The sequence below is a fragment of the Diuraphis noxia genome, unplaced genomic scaffold (assembly GCF_037042655.1).
Source record: "Diuraphis noxia isolate RWA-SAM2 unplaced genomic scaffold, SU_Dnox_SAM2 contig0002, whole genome shotgun sequence".
NCBI classification, from domain to species: Eukaryota; Metazoa; Arthropoda; class Insecta; order Hemiptera; family Aphididae; genus Diuraphis; species Diuraphis noxia.
The window spans coordinates 65,431,146-65,450,632 of NW_028301712.1; the positions used below are offsets into that span (position 1 = coordinate 65,431,146).

Sequence of the window (19,487 nt, forward strand, 5' to 3'; positions counted from 1 at the left end):
TAAAGTCACTCTAATATCTAAATCACAACATAAAATTGATTCTACTGAACACAAATTTTATGTTTTAAGTATGTTACAAGGAGAAAACCTCTTAAAAATATTTTTTAAGGAAATATATTACATTTTTAAATACATTAACATTTTTATTATAATATATTATTTACATATTTATAACAATATAGAAATTAATTTTGTTTAAGTCCTTTAAATCCACGTGCAAGAAGATATTTTTCAGCTGAATCTGATCGACTAGCTTCAGGTTTAACAAATCTTACATTTGAATAAAACTTTATCAAAGTATTTTCAATTTCTGCATTTTGATTACCATCCAGAATTTTAATTAAACATGTTGCACCAACATTAGAATTTAAAACAGCAAATCTGTAAGATATTAATAGTATAGTTTAATTTATGTTTTGCATTTTCTTATCATTATAATAAATAAATATTTCAATAACTTACTTAACTACTGAATATGCTAGTTTTATGATTAAATCATGGTCTAAATGTTTCACTCCTGAAGCATTAGGCGCCATATCACTTAAAACAACATCTATAGGTCGGCCATTTAATAATTCTTTTATTTTTTGCCAAGTTTTAGGAGATGTGAAATCAGAATTTCCTAATAATGTTACTCCTTTTATTGGATACATTTGTTGAAGATCAATACCAATCAGTAAGCCAGTTGGAATTTCACTATCTAATTAGATAAACAAAAAGTACATGTTGATTCAATTAAACAAGTTGAATTAGTGATAGTAAAAATTACAAAAGCACATTATAAAGGAAAATTATTTATCTCATTTGTATTCTTAATACAACTGCAAAATTTAACGACTGCTTAATATGCTATCTACTACATATTTTGTTGTTTAGTATGCAGCTATCTACAGAAAGAACGTTATCTGCCAACGCATGTCATACTACTAATATTTTGTTTTAGGAATGTGAAACAAATATTAATTTAATTGATGTTTTAATGTATACCAAGTCAGTTGAAGTGTAGTTTTTTTTAAATTTAAAATGAGTTATTTAACCGTGAGTTATTTTTACTGGCACCTACTTGGGAATAAAGATATATGTGCACAATTTTTAAAGGACCGAGAACTTCGCATAGCCAAAATTACAGGAAATAAGACTGAAACACAACCTATCAAATTGCTTTGGAAACGTGTAAAAAACAAGTATGGCATTAAATCATGCAGATGTACAGAGTTGTTCAAATATCAACATCAAGAAGATAATCGATTCTTGATTTTATAAAAATAAATATATTTTCAAATTATAATCCCAGATTCAACTTAAGCAGCAATTTGAACATTGTTATGGTTGAACAATTCATTTTTTTATTATATAAACAAATAATTGAACAAACGTTTTACTAGTATATATATTTCCAATGGTAACAAAGTAGAACATTGATGGTAGGTAACCAAATTGTATTTACTTTTAAAAATGAATTTGAGCTAGGTACTATTGTAGTAGTAAAGTATCATTCTTAAAAACATAACTTACTAGAAGCATTTGAATTAATTCTAGATGCAGCTACTTGTGACCAGCTACCTGGAGCTGCACCAACATCTATTACACATTGGCCTGGTTTCAAAATAGAAAATCTATCATCTATTTGCAATAGTTTGAATGCACTTCTACACCTGTAATAAAAATGTAAAATACATATTTTATTGTTTTTGTTCAGCATTATGTTAATAATAATTACATTAAACTATTGTGTGTTATTTAATATTATATTATATAATTAAAAAATAATTAAATATATTACATCTACAATACCTATAGCTTTTTATTTTGGCTTTTTCTACATAAGGATCAGTTTTTTGTCGTAATAGCCATTCTTTTGAACTGTGGTTTCTTGTAAATGTTTTCAGAAATGACCAGCTATTACAAAAAGTTATTTTTTCCATAGTATAAATTCAACAGTTAATAAGGTTGGTACTTAAAATAACTTATTAGGTATAACATTAAATTCAACAGCAGGTACCGGCACCATCAATATTTTCTAATATTTAATAATTATTATTTATTAATATTTTTATGAAACCTTTAAAATGAAAAGGAATTAAAGAATATGAATATTCATTTTCATGTACTATAATATTTAAAATGATAACGGTGTAGACATCGAGATTATAGATAATATATATATATAATATATATAATCGAGATAATATTATATTATCTATGATTTTTGAGAAACGTGTGGAACAAATGGCTAGTGGAAAAAGTAGTTACCTGAAAAAAAAATATTTTTATCATAAACATATAAATAAATTTATATATAATTTATATGTCTATGATTTTAATACAAGCATTTTGAAGGGCTCTGAATTATGGTATTGTGGTGGTCTTGCAATTTTAACCAATACGCCATAATTCAATTTATTAATAGGTACCTATGTCCCGGGTTGGGCACTTTTCAATTACAGTAATTTGTAATTGGTAATTAATTATTAAATATTGATGTAATTTGTAATTGGTATAAAGAATTACAATTTTTCAATGATAAAAATTTAGGATTTTCTACAATGTAAAATATATATATAAGTTATACAGCATAAGTTTTATCGAACATTCGGTACCGATATTAAAAGATAATTTTATGATGAACATTACTACAAAATACAGAATATAGACAGATATAATATTATACATTTATGCTACCTATCTTATTGTCCTTGTTCTATGTATAAATTGACAATCGTACTGTACGATGTACAAATTGTACACTTCGTGTCTACGTACAGGTTTTAGTAACCATCTCGTTTTCGTCCGTCACTAATAACGACTTAAAAATTGATAATTATTTTACTTTTTCCTTATTTATTAATAAGTAAAAAAATACTAAAATTAACGCTGATGAATGAAAAGGTAACCAAAATTACGGGGTTATTTAATTTATATTATATTTTATTATATTTTTTGTTTTTTTGATTTAATTTATACACTTTTTTTCATATAATAATATAATTAACTAACGCAATTGTAATAACATTTTTAAATGTAATTGGTAATTGTAAGTAATTCAATTATGTAATTTGTAATTTGTAATTAATTACTTTTTTTTCGGTAATTTTCCCATCCCTGCCTATGTCCTATGTATATTGGTTGCGCACTGTAGCAACTAGCAAGCAGTGTAAAACTGTTACTGTAAATGTGTAATGTCTTTGAATTTGGAAATCAATGAAACAGTTCTTATTTTAACAACAGACTAAAAACGGAGAAAAGTGACACATGCATGCGGGTTGTTCCCTGTCAAATATTAGATGGTAGAAAACAAAGTTTCGGGGGAAAAAAAGTCTGTGTTATATAAAAATAATTGCCATTAATATGTAACCATATAATAGCTAATAAATACAACAGATAAATTTAAAAAAATAATAATAAATGAAATAATTGTAAAAAAAAAGCGGGAAAGTGGGTGTCGCTCTGCTGCTGTACAGTAGGTTACTGTAATGGATGGAATTAAATTTGAATCCAATGATATTATATCAATGTATACGAAAAACGATTCTGAGCGAAGACGGTTTATCTGTCTAGGATATATTATAGATTATTAAAAAAATTCAAATCTGTGATTTAAAAAGAAAATTTTTGCCAATTTTCGTGATTTTTACGTATGTTGTCAAAATTCAAAATTTAAATGATTGTAAAAAAAAAATTGTGACTATGTATTTCTTTTATTTTTCAACTGCTATTGTAAAAATATTTTAGGAGCCTTGTATTAAAAAAATTGTAACTACCAATTTCTTTTATTTTTCAACTGCTATTGTAAAAATATGTTAGGTGATTTGTATTAAATTTTCAAGCTTTTCTACCTAACAAATAAATTTTTATCGATATTTATAGGAAAAAAAGTTCAAAAATTAAAATGTTAATAAAAAGCTCAAAACAAATTTAAATATTTTGAAAATTGTATCAAATATATAAAATGCTTATATAAACATTCAGTGAAAATTTCAAGTATCTGCGCCATCTGCGGTCATTTGTTTTAGAGTGACACCAAAATGAGAAAATCGCTAAATGTGAAATCCAGTGAAAATCCAATGTTGTAAAAATTTAAATTTCAAATGCTCATAAAATTTTAATTTTAATTTACGGTGGACATTTTTTTGTGATAAAGATTGAAAAACTTGTAAGGAATCTTGTATTACATTTACAAATCTTAGATTCAACTGCTATTGTAACAATATGTTAAGAGTATTGTATTAAATTTTCAAGTTTTTCTACCCAACAAATAAATTTTTATCGATATTTATTTAAAAATGATCGAAAATTGCAAATACCTAGTTTAATGTTTATGGTATTCATGTTTAGCATGATTATTTAAAGTCTAATAAAATTAGTAAAAAATAAATTTTAAATATTTATAATATTGAAAAATTCAAAATGTGTAAACATAACTTTATAGACATACCACATACGCCATACGTCATCCATCAGATAGACGGATGGATGGTGAGACATGGACTACAGCTGGCTCATCAAAAGACTGAGGCTGTAATGCTGACGAAGAGAAGGGCGTACAACCCTCCCCGCCTCAGCATTAGAGGTCAGCCGATCAACCTAAAGAAGCACCTTCGGTACCTAGGAGTCATCCTGGACACCCGTCTCTCCTTTAGGAAACACGTCGAAACGGTCGCCAAAAAAGCGGCCACTTCGTCGGCAGCTCTTTCCAGGATCATGCCCAACATCAACGGGCCTGGGCAATGGAAGAGAATACTCCTGGGATCCGTAGTCGAGAGCCAGCTGCTCTATGCCGCCCGGGTGTGGGCAGCTCCCGTCTGCGGCACTGCTAAATCCATCAGAAATCTTAGGAGACCACAGAGGGTGGCCGCCCTGAGGGCTATCAGAGCCTACAAGACGGTCTCGGACGAAGCCGCCTTCCTATTGGCGAACATGCCGCCAGCTGATCTTATCGCTCGGGAGAGGGTGAGAATCAAGGGTAGGTTCAACGACGAACCGATCTCAGGGGATCCACCTGTCTCCAGAAATTGGATCAAGAATGAAGAAAGGAAGGCTACCATCGTAGAATGGCAGATGAGGTGGTCCAGTTCAAGCAAGGCCGCCTGGACTCGCCGCCTCATCCCCGATCTGGTTAGGTGGTATAACAGGACGACTCCAGTAGTCCCCTGGACTTACCACATGGCACAGGCGCTCACTGGACACGGCTGTTTCCAGTTCTACCTCCATCGCTTCGCTAGGGTCGCAAGCCCAAGGTGTGTCCACTGCCAGTGTCCCTCGGATACAGCAGAACACACCTTGATCCACTGCGAGAACTGGAACGGCCTACGTACAGACCTCCGTGAGCATACTCGGGCATCCACCAACAGCAGTTGATGTACCTAACATACTCTGTGGTCCTCTATTCGAAGACCTGCCGGCAGACGGCCACCAAAGGGCGATTGTACTCTGCGACGCTGAAGAGACCCTCAGACTCTTCTACAAGATTGTAAAAAACATCCTTACCGTCAAGGAAGAGGATGAGAGGGCTCGACAGGCCGCAGAAGATGATGGATAAAATAACAGTACGGGATTCCAAAGTGGCGGGCTTAGGCCGGCTTGAGAAGACGATATATCAGAACGCGACGTCTAGGATGGCGGACTTGATCGGCCTGAGAAGACAGACGAAGAAAGACAAAATATAATTCATGTGTATATAATTTGCTGTGAAGGGATAAGCGGGCATTCCTGCTTATCCCTACTCAATGTTGTTGAATTTGTAAAGTCATAACATGATATGGGTACTCGCATATATACTAGCTTGCTGAGGAAGGGGTATCTCAAAACTGCTATGAATACTTCTATGTGTATAAATTGATGTCTTTATAAATAAACGATGCTGCATGGGGGCTAAGCAATGTGAAAACAGTTCGGCCTCCATGCAGTGATTAAAACAGAAAAAAAAAAGACATACGTCATACATATTATATAATATATAATATTATACAAGTATTTAGTATTAAGTATATTGTTGTCTCTATAAATAATAAGACAAGCTATAATAAAGCATAATCGTAGTCGTCAATCGTCATCGACCATTTTGACCAAATAAATATTACTGTTTACTTTGCTAATTTGCTATAAATAAACGAAAATATAATTATAATGGTATTCAGTAATCAGTATATTGAAAAAACTGTCAAAATTCAATAGCTCGATAGATTACAATTCACAATATGAAAAAAAATTACATTATAGTGCATACTACATAATGTAAGCAAAAACAAAAAATAAAGCTAATGGGTGGGGATCTGACCCCCATGTCCCCCCTTGTCTACGCCACTGATACATAATATATCACTAACCTGGATGACTTTTCGGGGACATTTTTACAAAAAATATCATATATATTTGTATAAAAAAAACTATTGTATAAATTATTACCGCTATAACTTAATATTTTGAGCTACAGCTTTTAAAAATCTTGGAGACAAAGTTTTATAATTTTTTTCCTCGAAATTTTTTCTAGGAGACTTTTTTCCGTTCTCCAATTATTATTGTAAGGAAGGTACAACATATTTTGGCCTGCCTCTAAAGATGTAAATAATTTTACTATAATTTTGGCACTTTAAATTTAAAATAAATAGTGACCCGAAATTATATAAAAACAAATAATTTTGTAACAAAAGTATTTTGTATTTTACCTTAATGTATTATATTTTTTACAGTTTATACCTACTTACATTATTTTTTTAAATTTAATTTGATTGATAAAAATTGAATTTTAGCACCTAAAGGTATGTAACATATTTTATAATATTTTAAAATATTTGTATTTTGTTACTTAGTATATTAAATTTAATATTTTTACTTACCTATTATATTCTAACATATCCATGATTCAGCTGCAATGCTGCAAAACATAATTTAAATAAAAAGTTGATTTTACCCTATACAATGAGTCATTGATTATCATAAATAATTAGTTACCACTTAACTAAAGTCATAACATATTCATTTTTGAATTAAAACAAGTTGAAAGATAATCGATTTTGCATAAAAATAACAGTTTTTTCTAAATAATTTTCATAATTTTCATAATAATTTTTAGTATTTCTGCCAATTTTGACTTTTACCTTTCAAAATAGGTACAAATTATTGAATTATAGATCCAGTTTGCCACAAGAAACCACCAACAAAATAAAAGTTTAAACATGTTTTTTAACTTTCTGCTACTTATAACCTGAGACAATTTTTTAAAAATTATTTGACAAATTTTCTTTTGTTTATTATTATTTAAAATTAATTAAAAAAAAAAAAAAAATGGAAATATATGTGACTTCTAAATGAATTTTGGTGACGTATATTGTTTTTGTAGATACCTAATGGAGGCAACGTGTTACGATTCAGTTTCCTATATTTTTAACTAAATAGTCTTTCTTTAGAGGTAGGTAGGTCCTCAGATTATTATCAGCAACACATCGTCTATTTTGATGATAGTTGCCTGTGCTTCCTGGGGCCTACTTCCAACTGACCAATTAGTTGTTTAATTTGTTTCAGTTCCGGACGTTTCGGTATAAGATATAATAATTAATAGTAGATAGTAGATACCACATATCCTATAATCATCGTAGATAAATAAATACGTTAATACGTTACAAGTTTTTTTAATATATAATATGGTGCAAAAGGCAATTTTTTTTATAAAATAACAATCTTTAACATAATGTACAATTTTTATTTTATTTATAATTTATTATATATTAAATTATTTATATTTAGTAAATCCCCGGAATAATGCTAATGGGGATTTTTTTCTGCAATTCAGTCAAAATCACCACGAATAAATAAAAAAATTAAATGTTAATTTTGGACATTTATTTATTTGAACAAATTAACTTTAGAACAAAAGTTAGTGTTCTACGATATGATCTAAGGATGTTGTTTTTAATCTCACCTGAGCCATGATAAAAAGAATTGATAACAAATTATAAAGTATTTAAATATAATATTGAGAATTAAACATTAGTAAAGTTATTACCATAATATTACGTATTACGTAATAGTAGCTGAACAACTATTGAACCATGTTTATGCTGTGAAACTAGTCTTTCAATGTTTTACTATTATACATTTATAGGTTTAATGGTTTGACAATTATAATACAGTAATAGTACTACTGCGGTACTGCGCTATTTATACTATTACATTAAACATAATAAATGAACAATTATTTATACTTATACTTATTGGGTTAAATTTATTCTATTCTATTACGAATTGCCCCAATGTAAGTATTTTGTAACTTTTCATAATAATCATAGTCATTGGTTTTATTCTTATATTTTTTTAGCCATCTAATGGATCATTGCTACGACGAGGATGTTTTATTTAATCAATTTTTGATATCTCTGTGCAAATCTTCTACAGAAATATTTTATAAAGCTGTTGAAAATGGATGGCCTATATGTGTTCCCAGAGAAGGTTCCTTCTCTAAAAATAAGTATACTGAAAAAGATTTCAACGATCACATTTTAACTCCCAGTAAGTGTTCAGATTTAAAATTTATCACAATAAGTGGCCACGATGTTTCTGTGGACAACCATGCAATTAAATGTCAATATGAAAACAAGACTTACACAGTAGACATACTATTTATTGAAACATGCTATACAGAAGATAATCACAGTTATAAAGTAATATGCATAGGCGGCCCATTAAATTGTGCTACCGTGTTGGAAGATATTATTGTAATAACATCTGTTCAAGACTGTTTGAATTTTTTGTATTCCAAAAGCAACAAATTGTTATTGAAAGATCTAAGAACTTTAATGGATGATTTTTTATCAACCAATGATTATATTAATATGTCTCTCGATGTCAAGAAAAAGTCCATTGAAAATTTGTATATTAAATGTTTAAAGAAAGCAAGCCATCATACTAAAAAGACCAATAATTTTTTTCAAAATAATATTAAACTTGCAGTTGAGTATTATCTACAAAATAAACTGTATACTGTCTTGATAGATAATATAAACGTCTTAATGGCAACTGAAGATGCCAAGTTAAATAAACTTATTCGAAATTACTCTAGTGCTATGATTGACATTGAAGTAGACCAAGAAGTAAAATCTGCGATACCTAATGCCAGGTGTGAATTATCCAAGTTGTATATGCACAAAACTATTATTGGAAAGTTTAAATGTTTAAAAGATACATTTTTAAAATTGTCTAATGGAAACAATAATTTTACAGTGGATAAACTACTAAGTGCTTTGGTTCATTTAGTCATACATTGTAAAATACCCAATTGGAATGCTCAAATATATTTTATGAAACATTATGTTATCAGCAATATTAAAGACTTTGATGATAATTTCTATTTAACTTCATTAGAAGCTGCTATTGAACATATAAAAGTTCATAATTTTAATCTTAAACTATCAACTAACATCCCTGATTCAAACTATAGTGTTTTTTATGATTATATTAGCAATGGAGAATACTACAAAGTTAAAGAAACCTTAGAATATGTAAAAATACAACAGTTAAGCTCAAAATGTCATCCTTTATGTGAATGTGATTCTTGTATAAAAGAGATATTAAAAGAATCTGCAGTTTGTGTAAAGTATAAAGATGAACAGGGTCTTACTCCTCTCCATGTAGCAGCTTTTTATGGTTATCCACTAATTATTGAATTACTTTTGGAATATGGATCAGACATAAATGCTTTGGATAATTTTTCATTTACACCGGCTCATTATGCCGCGCTTAGAGGACAACAGAATGCATTATTGTTTTTATTACATAATAATGCATTAATGGTTGGAGACAATGAGGGTAATACTCCTTTGCATTTGTGTTGTTCAAATGGTCATGATCTTTGTGTCAAAGCATTGTTATATTTTATGGAATTTTCGGACTCAAAATTAAATATAAATGTACAAAACAATCAGGGAGACACACCTCTTCATTTAAGTTTTAAATGGGGTTATACTAATGTAGTCCAAATACTGATTGAACAAGATGGAGATCCATTAGTGTGTAATCGTAGAGGTCAAACTTGTTTTGATTGTGCTCACAATTCCAAAATGGTTGAGACATTTAAAATCAATAAGAAAAATAATACGGAAAGAGTGAGAAGAAGTAGTGTTGAAATAACATCGCAGCAAAAAATGATTGGAAAAATAATAACTGCAATATCTGATGGAGACATACGTTTAGTACAACATTATTTAGGCATTGATGATGAAAATCAAAACATAAATACGTTTATAGATATAAATTGTTCTAATTATAAAGGCTATACTCCTCTTCACGTCGCAGCAGCCAAAGGCCAAACAAACATTTCAAAAATGTTGATTGGATATGGGGCAGACATTAATTCATTGACAACATCTGAACAGTATACCGCATTACATTTGGCTGTAAAGAACAAGATGAAAGGAGTTATTGATGTTTTCCTTGATTCCAAAAAATGCAATATTAACAGTCAGGATAAAAGTGGCAATAGTGTATTGCATTATGCATGTACAATTGGCGATGCTTATATAATAACCAGACTACTCGAACATGGTGCTGACTTAGGAATAATTAACAAGAAATTTATAAGTGCTTTAGATATTTTAAACAAAAATACAGATTTAAGGTAAAAAAATAAAATTATAATTTTAAACTAACTCACACGTTTATAGACTAGATAATTTTTTTTTTTTTAATACCTTTAAAAGCCCGAGCACACATAACGCCGTCTGTCGCGGCAGGCCGTGATATTGTATATGTATATATGATTATTGCGATGGTCAAGTTCTGTATTTAATTACAACCGGACCGCGGCCCGCCATGACAGACTACGTTCTATGTGTCCAAGCCTTAAAGATTCTTACACACTATAGCGATAACGGGAAAATGAGTATGGACATTATATTTTTACTGCCTATAGATAAAATATTTTCTCTATAACTGCTTCAGTGTGTGAGCTAAGACCATTGACATAATATAATATTATATAATAATATAAAATATTAAATATTAAACATTATATTATGTCAATGAGACCATGGCAAATAATGATTCCTCAATCAACACATCAAGCGCAGTTCATTTATATTATGTCAATGGCTAAGACCACAAAATTGACAATATGTCATATATTCTGTGGCATTATTAGGCATTTAAAATTAATATAGTTTAAACTATAGTTCACTTTGATACTATTACAGTATAAAAAACAAAGATTTACCACAAAACAATCATCTTAAACATAGATGTGTGCAAGAGGTATGTGCGTATGTGCTTGCAAACTCTATGGCCAGATGCTTGGGGGCACATGAACAATGTCTTAGTTCATAATTTAGACTGGGTTATAAAATGGTAATGCGATATCCATATGGAGCATAAACTTGTTTTTAAATTCATTTTGGACAGTTCTCAATAATTTAAGGAAATAGGGATTTTATTTTTAGTGTAGATATTTACTATTGATATTTCTCTAGATATGATTTATATCAATTACCTATGCATAATGTAAATTTTCATTTAAATTAACATGTTAGTAAAAAAAAAAATACCTTTAATTAAAGAAAGATGAAAAATCTATTTTTTTCTAATATAAAGTAGTACCATAAGTTTATTATACAATGTCTTGCATATTAATTTTAGGGGTATTTATATCTGTGGAGGGAGACACATTTTATCAGCCGAATACTCTGCGAACAAAGTCGCATGTCTATGATCTTAAAATAATAAATATACATATTTTTGACAATAACAATTTTATAATAATTTAAATAATAGACTTGTATTTAATATTTGTTTCAGGCACTTGATTTCAATTAAAAAAATATACTGATCCACAATACAGTGAAATATTATTTGAATCTTCATACAATAAGACGTTTAAAGTTTTTTGCAATAAAAAAGATCTATTTAATCATTTTTGATTTTGAAATTGTATTGTTATGTGATATAAAAATAAAGAAGAGTAAATGTGTACAACTGATATATTTTCTGAGAAAATTAGTACATATTTAAGTATCAAAATAAATAAAAATTGATTTTTGTTAACATGTTTAGTCTAAACTGTTTAAATGATTTTATATAATATTATATGATAAATGTTTTTATATTGAATTAATAAAGTGTTTTATATAATAATTGAATATTTTATAAAAAAAAAATAACCAAATTGTAACAACCTAATATTCCTAATTTTTTTGTGTATTCCTGTCAGAGAAATGACACGCCTATGATTATGATAATGACCTGTGCCCATAGAAAAGAGATATTTAATAAAGTAATATTTAATAACTAAAACAAATGATTACAAGTTACAATTATATTATTATTCTGCCAATTAATTAGATAATGTTTTAAGGTTTATCTGCAATTATTTAGTGAAAATGACCCGTAGACCCCATTATGAGATGTTCGAAACACAATATTCTTTATTCCTATAAAGTACTACATCTAGTACATTTTATAATTTATATAAAAGTAGTACAACTATTATGATAAAAATGATGTGCTTATAATTAATGTTCATTAATTATTCATATTTCATAATAATTTCATTTATCTTGCGTGCTGTTGTACTGCAGCTGCTGTGTAGTGTGTATTCTGTTATCTTTAGAATACATCCTGAATCCTGATTTGTTTGATAACAGCCACACAAACAAGTAACATCATAATGATGATGATAATAATATTAACAATATTATATATACGTATACAAAAGTAACTGCAAACTTTGCCGTTCCTGTGTAAATTGTTTTTTTTTTTTTTTATAAACAATTTTCCATTGGTATTTAGCATTTAGATTTAGTCATTTTGATGGCAATAGTGCTGTCATGTTTCAAAAGATGCCTCGATGGCATCAAGTACACAGAACATACATCCTTTCCACTAATCAACCCTATATGTTTGGATACCAGCCGAATGGGTACAGGACGATATACAAGCTGTTGAATGATTAATGTAAGCTTTGTTTAATATTTTCTAATCATCTTAGGTAATGAAGTAGTGATTGTGAAAAATGGCACCAGGATATGTGGTAGTGGAGGTGTCTTATGTACTGCACCAATAGTGCAAAATAAATGTTACTTTGAAGTAAAAGTACAACAATCTGGTAAGTTTAACAGTTGTGTGCCTTTGATTTAATTAATATATATTTATATTTACGATTAGGAATCTGGGGAGTTGGCTTAGCTCTGAATGATGTAGATCTGTGTAAAGCACCTGGTGGTCATGATCAATACTCATGGGTGTTGTGCAATGATGGAGCACAGCGACATAACCAGCAAGTGTTAAAAGCTATAGATAATACCATTGAAGAAGGTGATATTATTGTAAGTATTAAAATCATTTTTTTCTCCTCAGTTGGTATAAATCAATAAAATGTATTTGTTTAGGGTGTTTATTATGACCATGTTGAATTAAACTATTCAATTAATGGCCAGCCAGTGAATGAACCTATTACAGGAATAAGAGGAACTGTATTCCCAGCTCTATTTGGTCAGTAAAAAAATATATTGTATTATTTTTTAAATTATTTTAGCAATAGGTATATGCAGACTGCAGAGTTGAGATTATCTATTAAAAATGAACATTAGAAAGTATTATATGGTTTATACATTCATTTCAACATATGGCTTATTAAATTATAACTATAAAATATGTTAAATTATTAAATAATAACTATTATGTTCCTGGTTACTAGGTACATGTTCTATTTGATACATATTATGGTTGACTAGAAATTTTAATGTAGTGATTAAGTGACTAATGAATGGTTCATTCAATTCTAGAGAACAATATTAAATCAATTTTTAATGCAACCCAGCATAATATAACAAATTTAGGAATCTATTCAAAATTTAGAATAATTAATTTTCTTCAAAATTCGCTTTATACAATTTTTATAAATAAAAAAATTGATGAGTATATCTTTGCAAGAATGAGAAAGATTCAACACCTTCTATAGACAATATAATGTACTTGGTGCTGTCTGGTTCTTATATTCTAACAAAAACCCATACAGTTCCAAGAGAATATTATAATCAATACAATTAATAAATACTTAGTTCTGGTCCTGTTCAAAATATAAAATAGCTTCAAAATTTATAATCATTTTTTTTCTGAAAAGTTTTGAAAAAATGAAATTGTTAGGTTTTTGCATACAATTCTCTAAACTAATTTTCTCAAACTTACTTAAATTTACAATTATGATAATTTACCACGAATTACCAAAAACTAAATTATTAAAAATAAAATTGTTGGTACTGGTCTAGTTGACCCTCGCCAGGAAGATTGCCTTCCAGAATGGCATTGCGCCCCCGCCACTCAAGTTTAGTTGACGCCCGCCACCCACACTAATTTCACACAAATACCTAACGTATATGATTTTGTACCTTTTTTATCTGCACTCTGCAGTATATCAGTATATTATACATTAGTGGCGGGCGTCAACTAAACTTGAGTGGCGGGGGAATTGCCTTCCTGGTGGGGGTCAACTAGACCAGTACCAAATTGTTTTTTTAAATAGTTAATATTAGATTTTTTTCATTTATTATTTAGGTTACAACTATTTTATGTTAAAATTATGTGAGGTTTTTTACTAAATCATTTTTATGCTTGTTTTGTCATATATATAACTTTTTGATCATCTATGTAAAATGTATCTCTGTATTATTATTACAAATGTTTAAAGTGTTTAAAATGATTAAATTGTATTGTATGTATTGCAGTTGATGATGGTGCAATATTAGACATTGTATTGGAAAAATTTTCATATCCACCATCTAATGGTTATGATAAAATCATGTTAGAGCAATCTATACTTTAATGATATTGTCTTGTGTAAAAACTAAAACGAATAACAAATTTATTAATCATTCCATTAATCATAAATTATAATTTTATATTTTTTCTATAAATTGTGTTATTTTTATGTATAATATATTAAGACTATTTGTAAACTAATGAAATAAATATCATTAAGTAATTTTATTAACTGAACATTTAGAAGGTTTGCTATATTAGTAGTTATACAACAAAATAATAATTATTATAATAAATATTTATTAACTTTAAACAAATTCATTTATAATTAATAATAAATATTCATTTATAATCTATATTTATAACAGATAAATACTTGAAATACTTGTTGTTGTGCTGCTATAAACAAAACAATGTATACTTTGTGCCTTCTAACTGTTCTTAGTCACCCATCGATAAATTGTTTTGATTTTACTACTCATAATCAACCAATTCAATTGAAGATAATATTATTATTTATTTATTTTTACAAATATAATCTTTACATCAGAAATGTTGTTAGCCCTTTGAACAAAACTTATAGACATGTATCAGTATTTTAAACTTAGTTTACAAACTAATACATAGTTCAAACAATATTTAAAATGAATCATAAGACTAATAAATTGTTTAGTGTAGAAACTAAAAGTTACAATGTATCTTTTTTATTTTTATTTATTGTTATTTAACTGATTGTATACATTAAAACTATGTTATAGAAACATTTTACTCTCTTAATATTTCTAGTTGAAAATGTTGTACTATTTGGTGTACTTAATATTCGCCTATCTATGTGTTATGTGTATAATATATAATAATATAATTAGTTATAATTATATCTGAACAACTGATCGTGAATCTCAGTTTATCAAAAATATATTTAATTTTTGTAATCATATTGTATCTTATTCTTCAATTTATATTCATTTTTGAAAATAAAATAATCTTTTACTACAATATGTCAATGATAATGATGTGATAGTTTATCAGCTTAAATTATAAAGAGAATCTTAGTAATCCGGAGAAAAATACCTCTATTAATCATATTTTATAAATTAAAATACAGAAGAAAGAATGGATTACTTATTATAAACTTTTGTAGACAATAAAATTATAAAGAATATAATGTAAACAAATATAATTTATTTTATATCAACTTATACAATGTTAACACTATAATAACTTTTATACTTAATCAAATTCAGACTCATGTGGACACATACAAATATTCACATTTTAAATATGATTAACTAACTAGTATACAAGCATATAATATATTTATTTCACCGCTACAGCATACAAATTACTAAAATATAATTAAGTTTGAGATATCAACAGTTAAGATTGTCAACTTACTGTATACACACAATTTGATTTAATGTATACATATTTATGCATTTATATTAAACATAACAAGATTTTTGGTAAATTATAAGTATATTATAGAAATTAAAATGATAAATTACAAAATTCACAGCTATAATTTTATTTAGTTTCCTAATAAAATGTTAAAATAGTTTGGAATATCAGGTATACATGTTATCAATAAATTAAAACAATGTACGTAATTTGAAATTAATTTTGCAGTCTTGAAAAAAGTAATATTTGATAATGAAGGATACATATACAATTCATATGATAACTTTGATAATAATGTATCCAAGATTTAATGACTTATTTTGCTCTCATCTGATATGTATATTTTAGTAATAAATGTTAATTCAATTAAAAATATTGTAGAATGGTCATTCTATTTACATTTATATCAATTGTTAAATTAATAAAAATAAAAATAATATTGGAATGGCTTAATTATTGTTGATGAATATTAAATAGATTTATTTAAAATTATATTTAACCTCTACAAGTTATTTTCCTTTTCTTATGATATGAGAGTATATTTATAAGAACATTGTTCCATAGTACAACAATTACTAAATTATATTAGTATATGAACTATAATTAATCATATAATAATATGATTATTATTTAAATGTGTTTATTTGTTTTTAAACTAAATACAATTAATTTAGTTTTAGTATTTTGGCATGGCAGAAACCAGTGGCGTAGCCAGGATTTTTTTTAGGGGGGGGTTTTAATAACAGAATACATTTTACCACGACCAAATGATTGTATTCCTATATTATAAACATTATATTTTTGATATAAATACGGCTGAGGGGGAGGGTTATAACACCCAAACCCCCCCCCCTGGCTACGCCACTGGCAGAAACAATCTCAGGAAATGGTTAAAATCTATTTTATACATATTGTTATATAATATACATACTTTAATAAGCAAGAGATCTGTTACTTTTTTTTGTTTTTGCTTAAAAAAAAAAAAGTTAATGCTACGTATAATTTACCTCGTTGTCGGCAGCTTCAGTCTCTACTTCTTTTTCCCAGTCAAATGCAGTTTGACTTGGCAGTTGGCCTAAATGTGCCCATCTTTCTTTAAAATTTGGGTTTTTAGCTCGTAATTTTTCAAAACGTCTATCATGGAAAAAAATAAATCATTACTGAGTAAGTATAATTAATATTTTATAATGTAGTACCGAAATAAGTAGTGTTTTGCAAAATTATACAGTTCTATGTCCAATGCATTTATTCTTTTCACTTTTTCCAACTCTTCATCATTTAATAAAGATTTATAAACTGCAGATAGAGTTGTATTGTGTTGTGTAAATGTTACTGCAAATCTTAAATTAAATGTTTCTTCAAATATGTACTGATTTAGCTGAAAATAATGGTTCTATTATAATAACTAATATTCCAAATCGGTATTCTTTACTTTTTGAAATTCGGTGAGTCCAAAAAATGCGATTGATAATAAATTTCTTTTAGCACTTGCTAGCATGACTCTGTTCCGTTCTTCTTGATTCATATATGAAGAATTGTAACAACCAATAAGAGATAGATCTGCTAACATTCTTGTTTGTCTAAAGAATTATAATAAGAAGAAACTTTATAATTTTCCATTCATTAATAACAATAATTCATGATTAATATAGTAATCAAAGTCCCAAAATAAATATTTTAGTAATAGCTAATGATTATTATTTGTATAATTGTAAGAAAATCAAAATAGACAAAAAGATAAAAAATATTTTTACATAATTTAATATCCATTTCTTTAAATTAATTTTTTTTTATCAAAGTTATTGGCAGTTATTACTATTTACAACATCACATATGCTTTTATTTATATCTTGATTTCCAAACAATTATGATCATTTCAAAATGTACAGTCTTAGAATCCTTATAACTTAGTAGTTATTGTATCTATATCAATAAAATCCTCATTGATGCTCTAAATAATAATCAGAATCTTACCTCTAAATTGAATAAAAGGTTAATTTACTCAAGTTTAAAAACAACAGAGTAAAGTTTGTTATAATGAATGTAAAATTTGGTTTGTTGTATGTTAGTAAAATCACAACAAAATAAATGGTTGTGACTCCTTTAATTGTATTAAATAATAAATATTAAACATTTTGATTACCGATTTGCAGCTAAATTATGTGGGCAATCTGCAAATGAATTCAATGTAACATCTGTCCAAAATGTACCATTATAACATTTAGGCAATTCTTCAAGTGATGCTGGATGACCTCCACACCAATGTCTAGACATTCTCCAAGTAGCTCCTCTTTGTACATGTTTGTATTCAGAAAGATAACGGCTAACTGGATCTCTCAATAAAGTAAGATAGAAATATCTGCAAAGATAATTAATTGAATTGATTTTATTTGAACTTTGATTCATTATAACTTTAATTACCTTCGTTTAATGGATTTCCCTTCATTTTTGTCAAGTTCAGAATCAACACATCCAGATAATTCAGTAAAATCTGCATGAAGTCCACATTTCCATCCAGTAGAATATCGACTAAAGAGCCAATTTTCATTTCGACTAGGTCTGAAACAATAGCATAACTTTCTTTTTCTTTGACATGTACAAGGACGCTGTAAGTCTAAATCTTGAACAAGATGACGGCCAAATGATGTACCGCCTGTTTTTTGTATATGTAAAAATACCATGACATCATGTGCATTCATGTCAAAACGTAATTGGTTTTCATTCTGCATATCATTATAACTTACTCCTGTACCTGTGTCTTTGGCACTTTTAAAATCTAAGATAAAAACAATAGGTTGAAGAAATTAATGTTTGGAAACAATTTGTAAGACATTTTTTACCAGTTATGTTGGTCGATAGAAGATTCATTACTGTCCATTCTGAATAAATTGCAGGTTTAGGGTTATAGGATAGTGAACAGCGGTTGTCTGAACAAAAATAACCAAAATATATGATACCAAATAAAGTCAGAAATGCAAAAAACATGACCAGTTTCCTTAAGGTAATACGATGCTCTATTTTTCTTCTCATTTGAATATCTTTTAGCAAGTGTTTACAGTCCGATTGCTCAACTACATCGGTAAAGGCCATTTTGTACCAATCATCTCATTTACCCAACAGGTAAATACTACTGAATTTTTGTGCTGGTAAAGGACGTGTGAGAAAAATGTAGTGTCAGCATGACAGTTAACAAAATTTATGGCACCAACTTTGGTGTACATAAAACGGTATTACAATATATATGTAATTTGTACTTAAGTGCCCTGTAAACAGTGTAAACCAACTGAGGTAACACTCGACGGCTCAACAATGATGATTTTCAAATACCTATTTACATCCTTATCTTGAAA

The 19,487-nt window shown here is 28.1% G+C and overlaps 4 protein-coding genes, 1 long non-coding RNA gene and 1 pseudogene across 6 annotated transcripts; 4 read left to right on the top strand and 2 right to left on the bottom strand.

Annotated features, from left to right (window-relative positions):
- Positions 1–98: 98 nt before the first annotated feature.
- On the bottom strand, positions 99–4,781 carry Mrm2 (Mitochondrial rRNA methyltransferase 2). Of its 2 annotated transcripts, XM_089219580.1 has the most exons (5): positions 4,436–4,781; positions 1,795–1,899; positions 1,516–1,655; positions 463–700; positions 99–381 (listed from the first exon to the last, which is right to left on the bottom strand). In XM_089219580.1, the coding sequence occupies exons 1-5, from the start codon at positions 4,483–4,485 to the stop codon at positions 186–188; spliced, it is 729 nt and encodes a 242-aa protein (XP_089075706.1). In that variant the 5' UTR covers positions 4,486–4,781; the 3' UTR covers positions 99–185. The 2 variants fall into 2 exon arrangements, with proteins under 2 accessions (XP_089075706.1, XP_015371336.2); XM_015515850.2 differs by lacking the exon at positions 4,436–4,781 and having other exon boundaries at positions 1,795–2,112.
- Positions 694–1,793, top strand: LOC149058798 (uncharacterized). Its single transcript, XR_016190279.1, has 2 exons — positions 694–1,424; positions 1,540–1,793. It is a non-coding gene; the product is annotated as an uncharacterized LOC149058798 (long non-coding RNA).
- A 382-nt stretch (positions 4,782–5,163) lies between the features above and the next one.
- On the top strand, positions 5,164–5,644 carry LOC149058799 (uncharacterized; annotated as a pseudogene).
- A 2,325-nt stretch (positions 5,645–7,969) lies between these two features.
- On the top strand, positions 7,970–12,117 carry LOC107167275 (ankyrin repeat domain-containing protein 27-like). Its single transcript, XM_015516254.2, has 3 exons — positions 7,970–8,251; positions 8,315–10,609; positions 11,782–12,117. Exons 2-3 carry the CDS (start codon positions 8,322–8,324, stop codon positions 11,810–11,812), a joined length of 2,319 nt encoding a protein of 772 aa, XP_015371740.2. The 5' UTR covers positions 7,970–8,251; positions 8,315–8,321; the 3' UTR covers positions 11,813–12,117.
- A 548-nt stretch (positions 12,118–12,665) lies between these two features.
- Positions 12,666–15,737, top strand: LOC107166808 (SPRY domain-containing protein 7). The gene is made up of 5 exons (XM_015515618.2): positions 12,666–12,901; positions 12,971–13,087; positions 13,147–13,307; positions 13,371–13,473; positions 14,706–15,737. The coding sequence occupies exons 1-5, from the start codon at positions 12,793–12,795 to the stop codon at positions 14,801–14,803; spliced, it is 588 nt and encodes a 195-aa protein (XP_015371104.1). The 5' UTR covers positions 12,666–12,792; the 3' UTR covers positions 14,804–15,737.
- A 164-nt stretch (positions 15,738–15,901) lies between these two features.
- Positions 15,902–19,459, bottom strand: Hs6st (heparan sulfate 6-O-sulfotransferase). Its single transcript, XM_015515724.2, has 6 exons — positions 18,978–19,459; positions 18,559–18,913; positions 18,281–18,496; positions 17,570–17,717; positions 17,334–17,515; positions 15,902–17,271 (listed from the first exon to the last, which is right to left on the bottom strand). The coding sequence occupies exons 1-6, from the start codon at positions 19,225–19,227 to the stop codon at positions 17,130–17,132; spliced, it is 1,293 nt and encodes a 430-aa protein (XP_015371210.1). The 5' UTR covers positions 19,228–19,459; the 3' UTR covers positions 15,902–17,129.
- Positions 19,460–19,487: the final 28 nt, after the last annotated feature.